Source organism: Magnolia sinica, chromosome 7 (assembly GCF_029962835.1).
Source record: "Magnolia sinica isolate HGM2019 chromosome 7, MsV1, whole genome shotgun sequence".
NCBI lineage: Eukaryota > Viridiplantae > Streptophyta > Magnoliopsida > Magnoliales > Magnoliaceae > Magnolia > Magnolia sinica.
The window spans coordinates 35,894,000-35,914,362 of NC_080579.1; the positions used below are offsets into that span (position 1 = coordinate 35,894,000).

The following is a 20,363-nucleotide window of genomic DNA, read 5'->3' on the forward strand; positions in this document are numbered from 1 at the left end:
ATCTGTCGATCATTCCTACTGGAACGTGGACAGTGAACTATTGCTCTTATCAAACGTCTAACATGTCCTCTCTCTCTCTCTCTCTCTCTCTCTCTCTCTCTCTCTCCAGACAAAAATGTAGAACGAATCGGAGTTATGCATGAGCATGCTGGCAAATCTCGATCTTGGCAATTTCTAAGCACGGGAATTTGTTAAAGAGATTTTCAAATTTTGATTTTGATTTTTTTTTCAAACTATATATTATTGAAAAAAAAAATCAAGGAAAATAAATGTTTTTGAAAAGAAAATAATATTTATTATAAATTAATAAATAAATTTAAAATTTAGAAAATATAGGTATAAAATGATATATTAGAACTTGTGAGATTTTGACAATCTCACAATTCTACCGCTGCAGTATTTTTTATCTCTGTATTACTGCAAGATTTTCAAAAGCTTTGATATTTGTCACACTGCATCACCACCAGGGCAAGTGTAACTGTAAACACCTTAAATATAGCATAAAATTATCTGTTCCATTTCCTATCATTTCAAACAACACATCGCCAACTTCTATTTGCATCTCTACTCTGGAGTGAGTTGGCCCATGACGTAGGGTCTGTGAGATAGCAGAATGGTGACGGGGTATGTCCCACCATGAAACTTGTGAGATGCAAAGTAGGCCATGGAGAGATCTTGGTTGGTTTGCTTGAGAAGGCCTGGATAAATGGATATTCCAGTGCTTCCCAAATAGCTCTGGAATTTTTGGTGCATCGGCCAATACTATATGGTTCAAGTGGTTTCAAAGCACGAGACCAATGTTTGAGTCGCTTTACTAGTATGGGTAGATGATGCAAGTGCATCTCCATACTGGGGTGGGGTGCACGGGGGGAGCTTATGGTGCATTGGCTGATAATCCCTGCATCAAAATTCTACCTTTCCTCAATTCCCAATTTTGGCATCTTCTCTCTCTCTCTCTCTCTCTCTCTCTCTCTCTCTCTCACACACACACACACACACACACACACAAAGCTTCAATACCATGGCAGTTAAAACCATCCCAGTGGTGAGCCCCAACTTAGACGGGCCATAAACTGAAATCAACGTTAATTTGGTCACCTAACTTGGTGATTAATGCATAGTTGTTGGACGGTTGATATGAGAAACACCCTAAAACTATTTGCATTGAGTAAATAAAGACTCATTTAGTGTAATCAAAAGTGTGGAATAAGATATTGATTTATCCATCAATTGTGAGAATTAAAATAATTAAATTGAAATTGTGCACCTCTATGAGAAGTCATGAAATGAGTTGAACGGACCAAATCTTCTACACCTTACACTTTTAGAGGAAGCTAAGGGATGGAAGGGAATTATGTCCACGATCATATTTAGGTGTGGGGACCCAGTCAGTACTTATAAAAACTGCATGGATGAGTTTTTGTTTTTATTTATTTATTTATAAAAAAAAAATCCATCAAAACTCTTCTTTATTTATGACTCTACACTTAATATTCCAATTCCAATCAAGACGATGCAAGGAAGCATGTCACCCCTGACATGTTTTCGATGTGATCAGAACTCTAGTTGAGTCAACCAATATGCTTGATCAAATTGGCTATCTTTAGGTAGATCTAGCTTGATCAAGTAGACCCAACTTAAGAAACTTACAATCCAGAACTATTAAACCAATTTGATTTTTCCATGATGACCTATCTACAGTGGGTTTCACAGTTTAATTTGGCTTCATGTGTGCTACTTGTAAATAAATTAAATTTTATTTGTCAACCAACACACTCTATTAGAATGTCAAATAACTATATTTTCTACTAGAGTCATTTCTACTCTAGCTGAGTTTGATGCTTCATACGCATGCACACATAAATTTATTGGTAACAAACATGTTAATCCATCTAAACTGTTCAAACGGAGACATCACTGTGGATGGAGCATAGTCCAAAAAATGGTCTGATAATTGGGAGGTAATCACTGTGTCTGATAAAAATAAAATAAAATTGGTCGTCTGTTCAAACGGAGACATCACTGTGTCTGATCAATATATGTTTGTTTGTTGTATTTATACCATTAACTGTTTTCTATGTTATTTATCCTTTTGACGCCTATGAATCACAAATTTAAGATCGTAAGAGAGTCACTGCTCAACTCTAAAGGTGGTCCACTCAGTAGATGTCATGATATCAGAAATAAGTGAACGGGCCTGAAAACTTGGCAGATTGTTTTCACGACCCAACATTTTTTCAGTTAATTGGAGCCCATCTGACTATTTGATGGATGGCTTGGATTATTCACCAATCTGCCATGCTGGCATATGTGATGGCATGTGCATTAGCTGACTTGGACAAGCTTGTAGGATTAGCGAAGCCTTTCCTTTTATGTAGCTTTCTAGGGTGGAAAAATGGAAGATTGCGGAGTAATTAACGGGTTGCTTGGCTACACTCTCTTTTATTATAAATGACAATGTCTAGTCTGTCACCTCGCTTCTTCCATCACCACTCTCTCTCTCTCTCTCTCTCTCTCTCTCTCTCTCTTGCATACACCTCCCTCTTTGGCTCATTTATCAGTTGTAGTATTTGGATCATCGATCTTCTATTGATTGTAAGAGTCATGGAAGACATAAAGGTCGTTAGACAAGAAGCCACAGGGAGCAACGACTACAGCCATATCATCAAAGGCAAGCGTACAAAACGACAGAGGCTCCAGACGCACATCGCTGCTGCCATGACAAGCTCATCGAGCGGCTGTGGCAGAGATGATCAAAATATCTCTTCTTCTACCTCTTCTATTGAAATCTCCGCGAGCACTGAAGAAGAAGAAATGGCCAATTGCCTTATTCTTTTGGCCCAAGGAGGCATCCCCCTATACGGCCCAAGGTTCAATCCGCAGCTGGAAGGGAGCGGAGCGGGGAGATTTAGCTGCCGGAAATTCTCAGAGGCTGAAACGACAACCGCCGGCAAAGACGGTTTTCACCTTTACGAGTGCAAGACATGCAACCGATGTTTCCCTTCATTCCAAGCCCTGGGCGGGCACAGGGCAAGCCACAAGAAGCCAAAAGCGGTGGAAGAGAATGAGAACGAAACCAGCAACAGCCTTCCCTTTCAGATGGTTAAATCGGCTCCTTATAACAAGTCTAGGGTACACGAATGCTCTATATGTGGGTCAGAATTCTCATCCGGCCAGGCATTGGGCGGTCATATGAGGCGGCATCGGCCGGCCATTGTAGAGGCACTTGAGAACAGGAAAGAAAGGAGTATCCTGGCCTTGGATCTCAACCTCCCTGCCCCAGAAGACGATCACGACCTTTTGAAATCTACCAGAGGCTTCACCAAACAGTCTGTTGCCTATGCAGCTTCAGCTACGGTGGATTGCCATTACTAACAAGGAAACTTGCTTTCCTTACCACCTCCACAAGGCATCTCATGTGAATTTTACACATCCTTATTTATTATACTTTTTATTTCTAGTTGATTTTGTTATACTTGTTGTTGTTGTTGTTGTTATCATTATTTATTATTATTATTATTATTATTATTATTATTATTGATTCTTTGAACATTTTTCTTCTTCTTCTTTTTGTCAGCTTGATTTTGAACATGAAATTCTTTGAGTGAAAGTCTCTTTCTCTTTCCTTCATTCATGAGAAGTGTGCGTTGCGAAATGTAGCACATAAAATGAACAGAAGCGTCTTGTTCTCGACCACCAAAAAGTCATGGATTAGGTTCCTTAGTTTGTTTTCATGGCAAGGCATCTCTCTCTCTCTCTCTCTCTCTCTCTCTCTCTCTCCCAATGAATTTCGGATAGGGTTGATTTAGTTCTCTGCCAACCCCCAAGTGTACATACACCTGTACACTTCCTCTATTTTTCATTAGGAGAAAAATTTGTACACTCTGGCAGTCTCATAGATGATACGCAACCATTTAGAAATTTCATATGTTGCATTATAAGCAACTTAAATTAAACTGTTTAAATTTTAATTCTAGTTTATATATATCATGAAGCAAACATTAGACTTATTTGATTATCTGACTATATAAGGTTGGTGGACTTCTAAACATATACAAATATCTATGTATCCGATATAAACAAGCACATGTCGATGAACCAAAGGCTAGGATCATCCAAATAGTCTGATTTTGAGACTATTGAGTCTAACCAGTTTCATTTGAGTTAATGTATGCCATTTGTACTGTTTTTAGTTGCCTGGTTATCAAGCGTGGTATATTGGCGGAGTATCCTACAACTCCCCTTTGAATAGGCATGTGAGATCGTGTCGGGACTGTGAACCTCTCCTTTGGCCTTCCCATATGGACGCGGTTTGGCTAGTGACGCTGCCACGAGCCAGGTGGCTAGTGGTCGGTGCTACGTGGATCCCACCATAATGTATGTCTTTTATCCACGCCGTCCACCAATTTTAAAAGATAATTTCAGGGCTTGATCCCAAATGAAGTAGATCTAAATCTCAGGTGGACCACATGATGGGAAAACAGTAGTGATTGAATGTCCACCATTAAAAACCTCGTAGGGTCCACTGTAATGATTATTTGACATCTGACCTGTTGATTAGGTCATACAGACTTGGATGAAGGGAATATATATATATATATATCAGCTTGATCCAAAACTTTTGTGGCCCTCACGAAGTTTTTAACGGTGAGTGTTCAATCAACACTATGTGGTCCACTTGAGATTTGGATCAGCCTCATTTTTGGGATCATACCATAAAATGATGTGGAAGAATGGGTGAATGGCATGGATGAAACACATACACATGGTGGGGTCCACAGAGCACCGACCACTGGCAAGGACCGTAACCAATCCGTTTCCTTCCCTAATGCCTAGAGGTGTACATGAGTCGAACCTAGTCGAGCATGGCACAGCTCGACTTGGCTCAACCACTAAGTGACCCCATCTCGAACTTGGCTCGGCTCATTTCATTCAGCAGTTCAGCCAATTTGAGCCAAGTTTGAGTAAAGACCGAGCCTGTGCGGCATTTTCACAAACACATGAAGTGCACTTTCAATTTCTTACTATATGTAAAACAACAGCAATTATTTACATGTATTTCATCAAACACCTTGTACGCAACATCAAAATCAAGAAAAAAAATAGTATTTGTTTCATATACATACCTTCCTTGCCACCGGCTGACACTTCATTGAGTCATTTCATCAAACACTTGGTGTGCAACATCAATATCAAAGTAACCGAGTCACCGAATTGGTTCGATCCAAGTTCAATTCGAGTTGGGGTTCAATCCGAGTCGAGTCGAGCTCGGGCAAGCTCGAACTCGGTTCAAAATTTTTTCAAGCTAAAAAAATTAGCTCGACTCAGATCGAACTCAGTTTCAAACCAGGTCGAATCGAGCTTTTTCGAGTCGAGTCTAGCAAGCTAACCGAGCTAACTCGGTTCGTGTATAGCCCTACCTATGCCCCAACTTATCAGAATCACAAGAGGGTGCTTCGTGCACTTGGCTGACACTTCAAAGTGAGTAACACGGATGTGGCCCTGCCTGGATGGACTCGTCTAAGCAGGGCCATTGTTGGGCACAATATGATGATGTATGGGTTTTATCTGCACCGTCCATCTATTTTGACAAATATTTTTTAGGTAAGAGCTTAGAAAAGAGAGTTTTAAGGCTCAAGTGAACTAAAAATAGTGTGTTTGAATGCTTACCATTAAAAACTTCTCGGGAGCAATAGAAGTTTTGATAAATTGATATTTGTGTTTCCCTTCCTCTAAGTCTATGTGACCTTTAGAATACGTTGAATGGCAAACAAATATTAGAGTGGGCCCTAGGAAGGTTTTAATCATGGTCCTCATTATCACCGCTGCTTCATGTTATGTGGTTCACTTGAGCTTGGGATCTACCTAGGGCTATACACGAACCGAAATAGCTTGGTTAACTCGCTCGACTCGACTCGAAAAAGCTTGATTCGACTCGGTTCGTGTTCACAACCCCAAGTGTAGGGTCACGATATAGTAATAACTCGGTAAGACCAAGGTCAAATCCACAGGGACTAAACTTGTGCGTATTCTGAAAATAACTAAAACTAGAACTAGAAAAATATCTAAATTAAAATCTGAATAATTGAGAGTAATAGTAAATAATGTTGATTAAAACTTATGAATTTAAAGGTGGGAGCTAGGGTGTTAAGGATCCACTTGTAGCTATCAAGATGTTACCTTGCTTGATTCAAGGAACACAATTGGAATTGGAGTCTTATCCCATCCAATTAAAAGATAAAACAATTTAAATCAAATCTGAACTTTTCATTGACCTAATTCTCAATAGAGGAAAATTGTGATGATTGGAAGGGATTCCATCACCCTACCATGCCCAGGAGACGATGGTGAACAATAGGATTTACCAATCTCACAATTTTAAAATAGAAAAAGAAGATACCCAAAGTTATCACATCATCTATTGTAATTTGACTTATAATAAATCATAGAAAACTGAAAATATTCCTTTAATATCAAACATAAATCAATGAGGTTCAATAAGAACAAGAATCAAAGCAAGATAATCATCCAAACACACTATAGGCTCCACCTCTTAGCCCTAGCTAAGAGCACTACCAGAAAACTGAGCAAAGGCTACGGATAAAAGCCGTAGCCATAGACCTATGGCTACGATTTTAGTCTGTAGCACAACCGTAGTCGTAGGTACCGTAATAATAGGTCTTAAACCTATGGCTACGGATTTAATCCGTAGCCATTGATTACAATAGCTACAGATATAATCCGTAGCAATTATATCTGCAGCAAAAAGCACAAACCGTTACGGATATTATTTGTAGCTAAAAGTCTGTAGCAATATGCCAAACTTAATAATAGCTACGGTTATCAGATTGCCGGCTACGGTCAATATCCGTAGCTATTGCCTATGTTTTAAATATATATATATAATCATTTGTTCATTCAATTACCACCTGCATAATCATTCATTCATTCAATTACAATCCTTCATTCAATCAATTACAATTATAATTACAATAATGCTAAAAATATAAATCTTGGTGAGTCTGTGTGCAATTGCCAGGTACATCCTTCATCCTGGCCTTTGACTTCATTAGAGAAATTTGCTTGACTTCACCCCGAAATTTCAATGATAAAGAATTGAAAGAGAAGATAGATTTTGATGGTATGATATTTTTTTCACAAGTAAATAGGCCTTTTTCAACCATCATCCCATCACCCACCTAAAGAATCAAAAACCGATTGTTGTCCAAGTCCACTCATTTTCCTTTCAACTACTTTTACGGTCATTTATGTAATACTTTGAAGAGTTGTCTCGAAATGCAACTCTAGTAATGACAAAGTCACTTCCTACAACAGTTTCATATATTCCATCATCCTACAAATAGTCATGGCATTCACAAATCGAAATGACCATTGGGGGAAAAAAAGACAAAGTGAAAGAAGTGCATCATTTATGACCAATTTTTTTTCTTAATGAATTAATAAAAACTCAAAGAAGAATGAAATTAACACAAAAGGAATGGTCTCACCATATGGTTTGTAGGGCCAAAATAAACATCTGGACAATTTCTGCAAAGAGGACCATCGGTAGCCACAAGTACCCAGTTTTCAAGTGGAACAAATACTGACCATGAGTATCTATGACCTGAAAAATGTGCAAGCAGAGCTGACCATCATGAAAAGAAAATCTTTATTTACTCGTCAATTACAAGTAGGACATGCCAATGATTAGTGGCAATGCCTCGAGTTCTAGATAGTTTTAGGGGTATACAGTGCATTACGTTGTATAGAGAAAAGATCACCATCAAAAAATAATTTAATGATATTCAGAAGCAGGTCCACCACTTACTAGAAATGTGCACCTTCTTGGTAGAGCCCACCTGAGGAAGGGAAAGAGGTTTGCTAAGCTCACATGCATGTATAAGTGAGCTAATGCACACACTACCACATGTCGGCATGGCAGACAGGTGTAATATCCAAGCCATCCATCAGAAGGGTAAACTATAGATTCTGTATCCCAAGAATCAGGTCAGTCCTCTAGTTGGGCCACAATCAACTGAACGAATCTATAGCTATAAAATACCTATTTGAAGTTTTCTAACACATCCACTTATTTCTAATATCATGGCACAACTACTGAGAAGACCACCTTTATCTTTCACCAGTAGCATCTATGCATCCACATGATGAGTGGGGCTTGGATATTTTACTTGTGTGCCAAGTTGGCATATATGGAGGTGCATGCATTAGCTAACTTGCACATGCATGTCAGCTTATAAAAGCTCTGACGGGGAATGCCTAGAACATGGTTAGAAGATCCGATTGGGATCAACTCGTTCGCCTTGAGTCGAGTCATGACTCACCCTAGTTGGGGCTGAATTGCTTAACTTGCCCGAGTTAGGGTTCACTTGAAGGTTTGAGTCATGGGGTGCTGAATTGGATTGGGTCCCATCCAATATGAGTTGCCTCATCCGAGCCACACCCGGTTCAGATGAATCTTAAAACCATAGTCTGGAACAGCTCACCATTTTGACACAACTGCTTGGTGTGTAGGGCCCACTATCATGTTTGTAAGACGCCTAACCTCACCCATACAGCAAGGTGCCTCCATAATAAAAATAAGACACCTCAAAAGTCAAGTAGATGAAAACATTAGATGGGCCCCCCCGTGAATGTGGAGGCTTTCGGGTGATTGTCATTGTTTTCTATGGTGAGGTCCACTTGATAGTTTGATTGACCTGATTTTTCGGGCATCTTTTTCATGGTGGGACAACCTCACTAGATGGTTTGGCTATTACACAAACACCATAGTGGGCCGGTAGACCAAATAGTTAGATGTACAACTAGTTGTGTGTGAGCATTTCTCGTTACGTAAAATCTGAAATAGCGGTGAAGACCGCTTTAGTCGAAGTAGGAATATGTCAATATGTCCTAGAGGGGGGGGGGGGGGGGGGATGAATAGGACTTTTTAAGGTTTTATGGTTTATTTAAAATCCTATTACACTAATCCTAACAATAAACACATGCTAAGATTATTCAAAAGTAACTCTACTGGCTTCCAAGCTCGGTAGAGGATTCAATCACAAACTATTTAAGAAGTAAACAATATTCAAACTAGTTTATGATGGATATGACTGTGTAAGTGTGTGAGGTGTGATCACATATATTCATATATGAAAATGTTAAAGCAAATCACATAAATAAAAGAATAGTAATCTCAATCACAGTCATTTTTATAGTGGTTCGACTACTTGTCTACTCTACTCCCGGTAATCGCACTCAACCCTTTAGTGTACCGAATTTCACTAAGGAGGTTTCATAGCGATTCACCTCAAACCTAAGGTTTTAAATCAAGTTCACCTTCAACCTTTACAACCTACATTGAGGATGACTGTTTATGCTCTCACGAGCAAGGGTCAACATGATGCACCTATTTTTAGGCACACTGGCCAAGGATCTTCCATAAGACCCTATCAGAGGTTTTACACGGTTTACCTTAAACCCAAGGTTTTAACTGGTTCACCCTTAACCAGATGTTTATGCTCTCCATAGAGCAAGGGTCCACACAATGTACCCACCACATACACTCCCACCGGAGGCCTCCTTCAAGGGCTTACAAGGGTGAGAAACACCTTAGACCCAATCGTACAGAGGAATGATCAAAGGGTCCTCTGGACACTAGTTACTTACAAATAAGTGGATAAGTCTCATTCAACACAGTGACAAAGATCTCCTCCTTTGTTGATGAAGAGTCTTCTACTTCCTTGATCCGCAACTAAAATAATGTACCAATATATGACGACGGGTTGGGTCAAGGTTATGATGGAATCCTACTCTCTAAATGTTTTCCTATTAGGAAGACAGAGCGATTCCAATCATCTATGCATCAAGGCATCCCAACTTAATGATTTGCCATTAAGGTAATAGCTGGAGGATCCTTGAATGCAGAAGTTCATTCCCCAATCCACTCTATTGAATATCAATGATGAGGGTGGATTGGAGGATGAACTCCCTTGAGAGAAGGGGCTTTGGGTATATGATCTAAGGTAAAACACTTAAAAGCACCCTCTTCTTTCTCTGCCAACAACAATAGACAAGCTCTCTTTATATAGGCAAAAGGTTCCAACGGATATAAAATGGTCATATTTATGACAGAGTTCGATATCATTGAGCGTATACTCTCGATTGCATCGACTGGCTGCTCGATGACACAAACTCAAATGTCATACGCTTTTGAAACCTTTTGCCAGCTGGTCGAGGGAATCAAAACATGTATCGATGTCATTCGATTTTGAACTCCGATATCATCGATGTGAAGTTCGATTCATCGACACTTTGAAAATGAGAGAGACTTGTTATGAAATATTTCAGGTTTTACAAGAATGATCAAGGGACTTTCGAGATCATCGAAATTTGAATGTCAATGATATCGATAGAGTGTCGAGGCATCGATAAATCAAAAGGATTTTCATTTAAACATACTGGACAGTTTCTGTCCCTGTTCGATGCCATCGAAAGCTTACTAATATCATCGATATTTGAATATCGATTCTATCGAGTGCTCCTCGATCGTAGATAATCAATCCTGAAATAATTGCTGGAGAATTTAAGCGCCCATGACCGATAACATCGAGAGCCTTCCGATATTATGGAGATTTGAACTTTGATGGTATCGAGAATGACTTCGATATATCGATGCATATGTGATTTTCTTAAGTAAAAATAGGGGGGCCGGATATCTTATTGTCGATATTATCAAGCCACCTTCGATGGGCTCAAGATTTAAATATCGATGATATCGATATGTATATCGATACATCGATAATTCTGTCCAGATAAGTATGTGGTTGCTGGACAATTTTGTCCTCATTCTGATAGAATCGATTAGTTCATCGAGGACATCGACAGCACAAGTCGAGCATATCGAGATGTGTATCGATACAATCGACAGAGCAAGAAAACTTGAAGATTTTCTGATTTTTGAAAAAGTTTTCTCACTTATAAACCCTGTAATGTTCTAATTTGTTTTAAGGATTTTATATACCTGGTGTTTTATGACATAGGATGTGAGGCTTAGATTTACCTGAGGCGAGCTTGCACACATCCCAGTTGAGGCAAAAGTTTGGATTGATCTTCCAATGAGGCTCTGCAGTCTGTCCGACTCAACAATCACCCTAAGTGACAAACTAGGGCACTTTCAGAATCACCAAGCAAAAAAAGCAAAACATAGTCATCAGATAAGATTCCCCACCTATATCAATTATGGGCTACACTCCTATGTTAGTTACACACTATTTAAGATAAGGTAGCGACTCTTTCAATGTACATGGGATAGTTGAACAAGTAATCCAGATCGTATAAATCATTGACCTAGCTATGGATGGAGCATAAATCAAAAAATTGCACAAAGAAGATAATATTAACCACATGTATTTAATATTTCTTTGCAAAGCCCATCACAGGCAGTGGTTTCAGCAAACAAGAGACCTAAAACATGTATGCAAGCAGAATGTAACTTCTACATATGTTATTAGAGAAATTTTAGGAACATGGATGGAGATATGAACTTGTGCATTCATGTTAGCCCCATCCATATAGACTTGCCTCCCATTATCATGAATTATCTTGCATATCTCATCAATGCCTTCTTCATAGACTCCATGAGTTGAAGGATATGTGACCTCAAAAGGGTTATAAATCAATACTTTGGAATTGCCAGTGATTGCTTGTAGCATATTCTTAGTAGTTTCAGTAAATTTGATGTGTAAAATGATTAAGGATAACTCACTCCATCATCATGATCTAAGCCTTATCCAAATTAATTGCGGTTGGCTACATGAATCTTGTTAATTCCACTCTATCAATGCCATAACTTTAGTTAAAACCATAGGTAATCAAGTCCCTATTACCTCCAACCATGTCCTTTTAGGCCTTCCCTTTGCCCTTTAAAAGCCTTCAACTTGTACCAACTCACTTCTTCTAAGTTATAACCCGCACCATTCTTGGTCTCCGTTGCACATGACCAAACCATCTTAGTCTACTTTCCCTCATCTTATTACCTATTGGTTCTACTCCTAAATTAGGTTGTTTTCCAACTTATTTGGGCCCCAGTGAAAATCAAGGGTAGGGTGCCCTCTTGCTTTGGTTCCCTTTGCTCTCTTCCATAGTCATGTATTCCACAACCAAGCAAACAAATAATAAAAATGTATCCTCAACACATCTTTAATAAATCAAAATTGTTTGTAATTTGTTTCATGTTGGAGGATAACCTTCTCGCTTTCTCAACAGGCTGATCCTCTTTTTTTGTAATCCTCTTTTTTAATCAAATCATTGTTGCCTCTAAAAAAAATATATTTAGCATGCTTCTGGAAATAAACCAAAACTTGATGTGCATTTGAGCATGTTTCTAGACTTCTTCTGCAGTACCTTTGTCCTTTTTCCCCATCTTCTAAACAAATGATTGAGACATGGAGCAGAACTCGTGAGGTAGGCCTGCTTTCAACAGCAACTAGTTGTCAAACTTTTGCCAAGAAATAAAGAGAAGGTCAAAAATGGTAAAGCCAACCTGTAAGACCCGTGTCCTAATCCGTACCATTCTGTTAGCTTCCGCGGTCCTTCCGGTCAAATTTCGGCAACCTTCGCACCGAATTCGGTGTTTGCGCACGATCCTAAGCCAGGTCCCGCGCACCGACGTCGGCTCGATCTGAAACTTATGTCTTGACGATCGCGTCGTCGCCGCGGTTCCAACGCCGTGACTTGCGCACCGAACCGATACCCAGGTAAGAAGATGCCGATCAGCGTTTATTCTGAAGAAACACCGCGCGTTGCGGATTTTGAGGGAATCTCTACACAATTAGTCCCACTAATTAACCATAAATGCAACCATACCTCAAAGTACTTCACCCATTCTCTCTTTTTCCAAAAGTCCACCATCTTTCCACCTCACCATTCCTCTTTTTCTCATTTTCAACCTCAACCATCCCTCTTCTCCACCAATTTCAAACTAAACCATACCCCTCATCACTTCTTTCTTACAACCATCACTCCACCCATCCCTCCACCCATTATTTCTATCTCTCCCTCTCATTCTCTAGCAAATTTTCCAAATCCCATGAGAAATTTCACTCATCCAACACTTCCTCTCAACTTCAACTGTGGCCCACCCTCTCATCTCCAATCTCAACCATTCATCCTTCATCAACCTCCATTAATAGTGAAGGTAAGGAGCTAAGGAGTCCAAGGGAGCAAGAGAAGGAAGATAAGGTGGGTGATTTTACCATTAATTTAACTTTTAGGGCCCACTTGTTGGTGGGACCCATTTGGATGTATGTGATTTAATCAAGAGGGCCCATAGTGGCGGGGTTCCTCTATCTCACCGTGTATCTCTCTCTCTATCTCTCTCTCATTCTTTCTTTGTAATGGTGTGGATCCCACCGATATGTGTTACATCTCCCCGTCCATCTACATCAGACGGACGGTGTGGCCCACTTTATTATATGTGCTGATCCGCACCCTCCACTGTTGGGATGGGTCCAATGCATCTTTTTATATGTATATATATATATATATATATATATATATATATATATATATATATGTATGTTATATTTTATATAATATATGTATATAATATATAATATAATAAGTACTTATATATATATATACAATATAAGGTAAACATTAAATGTATATGTATATATATATATATATTGGTGGGCCACATTCACGTGGGACCCACCACATTTTTTTTGTGAATATATACAACCGACGACGCTGGACGTTGCAACAATGGTCTGTTTAAATAAAAAAAAAAAAAAGAAGGGAGAAGAAAGGAGTGGTGGGCCACTCATGCAGGCCCCACCTTGATGTATATGTAAGATCTGAGCCGTCCATGTTGATCCTCAACTCATTTTAGGCGTTGAGCCGAAAAATGAAGTGGATCCCATTTTCTGGCAGGCCGTACCATAGGAAACAGTGTCCCTACCTTTGATTTGCTCCCTGATGCTCCTGTACATCTGAAAAAGCTCAATATTAGACTCTATGGGTTGGTATCAAGCCACCGAGACCAATGGATGGAGTGGATCGTCCATGGATGCAGGCCCACCTAGGAAAAACCGCAAAAAAAACTGCTTTTCAAAAAAAAAAAAACAAGAAATGAAGGCTGCTGCTGCTCTTCATTGGCGCGGTGACAGGACGGACGGTCGTGGGCTCACGGCCCTGTTGTGGACCCCACATTGGTTCCTTTCGACCATCGGACGTGCATTTGTGGTCCCCTCGATCTACACGTCCACCCAAAATCAGCCTTATACGGAACTCGGGGGCCACACCATCTAAAATCATATGAAGACATGTCTAAACATATAAAAGCACTTGGTGGGGCCTACCCGAAATTTGGAGCGGCTGAAACTTGGTCTATACCCTCGGTCAAGTGGGACACACATAATGGGCGGTTGGATTGTGAATCACATCTCGGTGGGCCCCAAAACAAAATAAAAAAAAAAAAAAAATTAAAAATTTAAAGAAGCAGCGCTGCTATGCGGCCGTCTAGGCAGGACCCACGGCTCCATCCGTGGGCCCCACCATGATGTATATTTTGTATCCACACCGTCCATTTGGTGGGCCACTATTTGACATGGACCCCCCTCAAAAATCAGGCCAATCCAGCGCTCGGGCGGCCCACATCACAAGAAACAGTGTGAATTGAACTCTACCATTGAAACCCTTTCTGGGTCCACAGAAGTTTCAGATCAAGCTGAAAATTGTTGTTCCCCTCCTCCCTTGCCCGTGTGACCTTATGAATAAGTTGGATTTCAAACGAACATTTCAGTGGGCCTTACCCAAGGTCCAAGTGACCTTATGAATAGGTTGGATTTCAAATAAATATTATGGTGGGCCCTAGGCCCATGTGGTGGAGCCATATTGATGTATTTCTGGCCGTTGGGGAGGCCCACCTTGATACATATATAAGGCCCATGAGGTTAGGCCCATTCGACGTATTGGTGGCCCGATGTCGAGGCCCACTCTGATATATATAAGGGCCATGTTACAAGACCCATTGTGATGTTTTCAAAGGCTCATGGGTTATGGCCCATTGCAATGTACATAAGGCCCACTAATGCGGCCCACTTGACTTATATAAGGCCCATATAAGATGGCCCATTTGATGTATCTGAGCACTATGGGTCGAGGCCCAATGAGATGGATATTAGTCCATTGCAATGTGTGATTTCCTATGGTTTGTGTAATGGTGCTTTATGGCGGGCTAAGCCTTGGGAACAATGTTGGTTTGACGTCCACATTGTAAGGACAATGTTGGTTAAATGTCCGCATTGTCACACTCCTTAAGGCCACTGATAGGTTCATACTTATACTCTGCAGGCCCTCTAGGCCCATTTCTGTGATACGCAGAGCCCATCCCTATATGCATGTTTAGTATAGATCCATGGTTCATGATCATTCGCATCATATGTATGCCTGACGTGAGGAGTGACCGATCATAGCATATGCCTTTGGGCAGACTGTTTATGGGCTCCCTGATAGGCGGAGTTGCCCCATATAAGTGCATGGTACATACAGACTGTTGCATGACTGATAATGTGACTCATGCACTTGCATTTGTGTGATTATAGTTACTATATGCCCTAGCGACATCAGGGCCATAGCCTCCACAGATACATCGTGGGTGGCAGGATTGGATACCGGAAATATTTGGTTCTAGCATACGGGCACCATAGATGTCCCTGGGTGAAAATCCCTAAACCCGATGGTACCAGAGGATGACTCCAATGTCGAGACCGAGTGGATATATGAGCGCACGAGGGCCGAATACCAGGAGGCCGCGTCTCCCACTGTGTCGTGGTCGGTTGGAAAGGAGTGTGGCCTTACTCGCCCGAGGGTAGGGGGCAATACTAGGTTGAGTTTGACCAGCTCGCGAATGGGTCCGCTATCGACGTGCGGATAGGTATTGGCGACTATTGGTCGGCGGATAGTGAGGTTTCTTACGCTCATTTGGGTGTGCGGCTAGGAGAGCGAGCAGTGCCATTTGGAGTGTATTGAACCCGGTGATTATCCAGAATGAAAAGCTGTACTGATACATGTTGAGAATTGGCATGCTTGAGTTGCATCTCGCATCGCATGGTGTGTATGGCTGATAGCATTCATATCTTGCACTGCATAGCATTGGTATGTGTGATTGCATTCATGTGCTCATCACCATGTTTCCGCATCACTCTGACCTTGCATTTTGAGCACGTTTATATTGCGCACACACTTACACCACCCTCTAAGCTTTCCATAAGCTTATGCACGATTGATGCATGCAGGTGACGCCAGGACGCAGTCGCAGCCATAGTCTCGCCGTAGTTGGACCGTGCAGACGAGCTTCTGGAGTTTTGTTTCTTTTATCACATTGTATTTTCCTTTTCTATCGCATTGTACTCAAAAGTTTTTAATCTTAGTGGATTTTGTGGTGGTGTTCTTGTGGTTATTGTTTGTGGGTTATGCTTTTGTTATGCTCATTATGAATCAGACTGATGACTTGAAATCCTCCTTGTAGTATTCCAGGATCGGAACCTGGTGAATGGGTGCCGGGATCCGAAAATGGGGTTCTACGGAGGCTGTCGGCGCCGGATTCGGCGATCGGGAATTTTGTGAGCCCGGTTTCCGAGTTCGGGGCGTGACACAACCCCAAATAGCTGGGATAAGGCTATGATGAAAATGACAATGATGATAAAGAATTTTCCATCACACACTAAGAAATGGTTGTTCCATTACTTCTAGGGGGAGTAAGATACCAAATGACAGAGCTAAAGAAATAATAATAAAAAGGGAAAAACTCATTGAACCTTATTTCCTCTATGCACAACCATTAAAGCAGCCTCTAGTTATCAATATCAGCTAGGTGTAAGAAGCTAGAAAAACACACGCAGAAGAAATTAGTGAGCAAAACAAACATTGAGAAACATGAAAAGCTAAGAAAATGGAAAACTTACTCATTAAGCTCAGTAAGATTTAGAAGACCATTCCCATCCACATCTAAAGCCTTAAAGTGATCCTCTTTCACCAACCGATATCGTAAGTGTTATTGTGTGCCATAAAAAGTACAAACTACAATCAAATCTTCTAGAACTCAGGTCAGTTGTGGCAATTTAAAGGGCATTGCTTTATGCAAACATCAAGGTCACTAACATTCTGGTTCCTAGAATAATTGGATGCACCATTTTTAATTCATAATTTCATAATGACAGCTAGCTGTGAGTCCATGCATTTGAAGTTGAACAGGAAACTATTATAATCTCAATTTGGGCCTAAACAGAGATTGATAATGGAATGGGACTAACCCCACTTTAGTCCAAATCCACAAAGTGGACCACATTTGGGAGTTCTAAAAAGCAGCTGGGCAAAACTGCTTGTTGTATAAAGACCACATAAAACTGAATGGTAGTGTTTTCTCTTGAACGCGAGGAGATAGACTTCCTTCCCCTCCTATTGTTAGTCAAGAAGAGCTTGGCTGGTTAGCAATGAGGCATCAGGGTTGCTGCTATCTATTCTCTATTCTCCAAAAAAAAGGCCTATCCAACCAAAGTTTCAACTTCTTTAATTGAGATTGAATAGCCATTGCATTCCAAAATCACAAAACAGAAAAAGTGGATGCATTAAAACATTTTTAAAAACTGAAAAAAGAGGTAATAATACAAGATTAACAAAACCCTACCGGTGAAACTAGATGGTAGAGATGCCAAATCACATGAAAACTGCAATAAGTAAAAACTAATCGCTTCACTACTACAACAGAGATAACTACCCTAAAAAGCAGATAATCCAACAAGTGAAAAACATATACACCCTTAATCTGCTCTAAGTGAACTACTAAAAAAGGGCTAATGACAAGGAAAAGACAAAAACCATTTGCCAATTCATAACAATAATATCCCAATGCTTCATCCAATGTAACTTGATTATCGTCATATACGGGCGTCTTTGGAATCCTTTAATGTCTGCTCATAAGCCCGATTTCTATTGATCCAACCCTTCTCGTATTGGAATTTGAAAAAGAATGTTTTTGCAGCCCACATTTTAAATTTTGAAGCCAAAGGAGTTGCATTTCTGCCCAAATCATTGTGATTTTGGCATAGAGCATCAAATTCATTTTTTCCAAGACCATCCAAATGCAACCCAAATCAATCAATGCAATAAAAATCCCAATTACGATGATTCCAAAAACACAATGACTCTGACAAAAACGAAACATACTCTTAATTCACAAAACAAAAAATGAGAAAAGCCAAACTTTCAAGTTTCAACTTCTTTAATTGCGATTGAATGGCCATTGCATTCCAAAATCACAAAATAAAAAAACTGGATGCATTAAAACAATTTAAAAAACTGAAAAAAGAGGTAACAATACAAGCTTAACAAAATCCTACTAGTGGAACTAGATGGTAGAGATGCCAAATCACATGAAAATTGCAATAAGAAAAAACTAATTGCTCGACTGCTTCAATAGAGATAACAAGTTTCAACTTTTAAGTCATACATGCATTTGTAGGGGTAATTAAGTCTAGAGGCATATGCAACCAGCTGGGTCATAAATGCATTTGTAGAGGTAATTAAGTCCTAAACATACTCTTAAATCAAGTATTACATCATCATACCTTAGGCTCAATCTTTTTCGGTGTGATATTTTTGCGGCACTTACTTCCACCAGACGTTGAAGGCTGCAAGTATCCGAGATTAGCACTTTCTTTTTTCTTTTTTTCCATTGTTTTTCTTTATTTCTTTTCTTTCTTTCTTTCTTTCTTTTTTAAAAAATAAAATAAAATTAAGAAAGAGGATTGATTATATTAAAGTAGAAAATAGGAACAAAAAGTAGCAACCATGATTATTCGTTGCATGTTCGATGTTTCAGTTCAAAATTTCCATTTTAATTTTTGTAGTGTTAAGAGAATTGTTTAGGGCCAAACTAGGAAACTGCCCATGCTCCAATTTCTTACCCATCATATCATTCCTGATAGGCAAATGATCCTTAAATAAAAATTGACAGAAACCATTAGGTATAGAAGTAATTGCTAATAGGCAAATGATCCTTGGAGCCTATAGAGATTTATGTAACCTAGAATGTTAAATACAAATCCCAAATAATGCCCAAACAAAGGTTTGACTCGATATTTATGGGAGTTTTATGCCAATTTAAACATAAGGCATAATACCAAATTGAAGAATAAATCAAGTATTGTACTGCTAAACAAATCAATACATTTTATTTTCAAAGAACTATCAATGCAAGAAATCTCTACTTGAACACAATGCCCTAACCTTTCAAAGTCTTATGCAACTTTCATCATTTTATTAAATCAAAGTCAAAGAAATAAACTACATCATGTTCAATTTGAAGAAGATGATCCACTCTTGCATGACATCCACTCTGAGCAGTTGCTCCAGCTAATGTTGTGAAATGGGTCGAAAAAATTAAGATTTTCAATGACCACATCGAAAAAAAAAAAAAACAATCAACATACCCCAAAATCATGCCTGAGTAATTCCAAAGGAGTTACAAGAGATTTAGAAGGACCATGAATCAATTTTTCATGAACAGTGACATATAATGTAAAGGAGTTTTGAGGCAGTACCTGTATTGCAATAATGAACTCTGAAACCAAGAAAATCTTCAAATTCACAATAGCCCACACCTTTGGCAATAAATTGCCCAATTAATAGGGCAATACAACTAAAACTTAAGTAACAAGAATGGATGAAAAACAACGTAAATTATCATTTCATTCCATCTGTAACTGAAAATTTGCATGACAGAATGAAGAAACCATACATATAGTTTTTGCAAACTTAGCTTAGAAACAAGGGAAAATATGTTAACCAGTCATGGAGGAAAAAGCCTTTTCCATTTATCATCCATTCATGGGGATAGCAAAATAAAAGAAAGCAGATGATGGCTTAATAACAACACCATGCTAGCTCTTTGTAAGGCATATGCAAGTATGCCTCAAGATAGAACATTTGTAGCTTCAAAGTTGCCAATGGAAGTACACTTGACTATTGTGGCTGCAGATGAGTGTACCACACTTACCAACTCAAGATCACATCTAGATATAAGATACTACAATCCACACAAAACATTTCTTGTTAAGCCATTTTATCAAATAGTTAGCATGCACAAAACACAGGAGGAATTATATAATGGCTCTCTAAAATCCAACTATTAGGAACTAAAATCATGTTCAGTCGACATTGCAAGTAACAAAAGGCAAAACAAAAACCACCTAAAAATCTTAGTAGTCTTCACAACACAAACTCCCAAAACTTCCGGCAATGTTAGGCTGCTGGATAAAATAACCCAAATCGATAGGATTTTAAACCTATTACTGAAG

General features: G+C 39.4%; 1 protein-coding gene across 1 annotated transcript; it reads left to right on the forward strand.

The window, feature by feature from the left end:
* Window positions 1-2,498: 2,498 nt before the first annotated feature.
* On the forward strand, window positions 2,499-3,562 carry LOC131252046 (zinc finger protein ZAT5-like). The gene has a single exon (XM_058252981.1). The coding sequence runs from the start codon at window positions 2,605-2,607 to the stop codon at window positions 3,373-3,375; it is 771 nt and encodes a 256-aa protein (XP_058108964.1). The 5' UTR covers window positions 2,499-2,604; the 3' UTR covers window positions 3,376-3,562.
* The last annotated feature ends 16,801 nt before the right edge of the window (window positions 3,563-20,363 follow it).

Coding starts and splice junctions, on each gene's coding strand:
- LOC131252046 (XM_058252981.1), top strand. CDS start 2,605: ATGGAAGACATAAAGGTCGTTAGACAAGAAGCCACAGGGAGCAACGAC.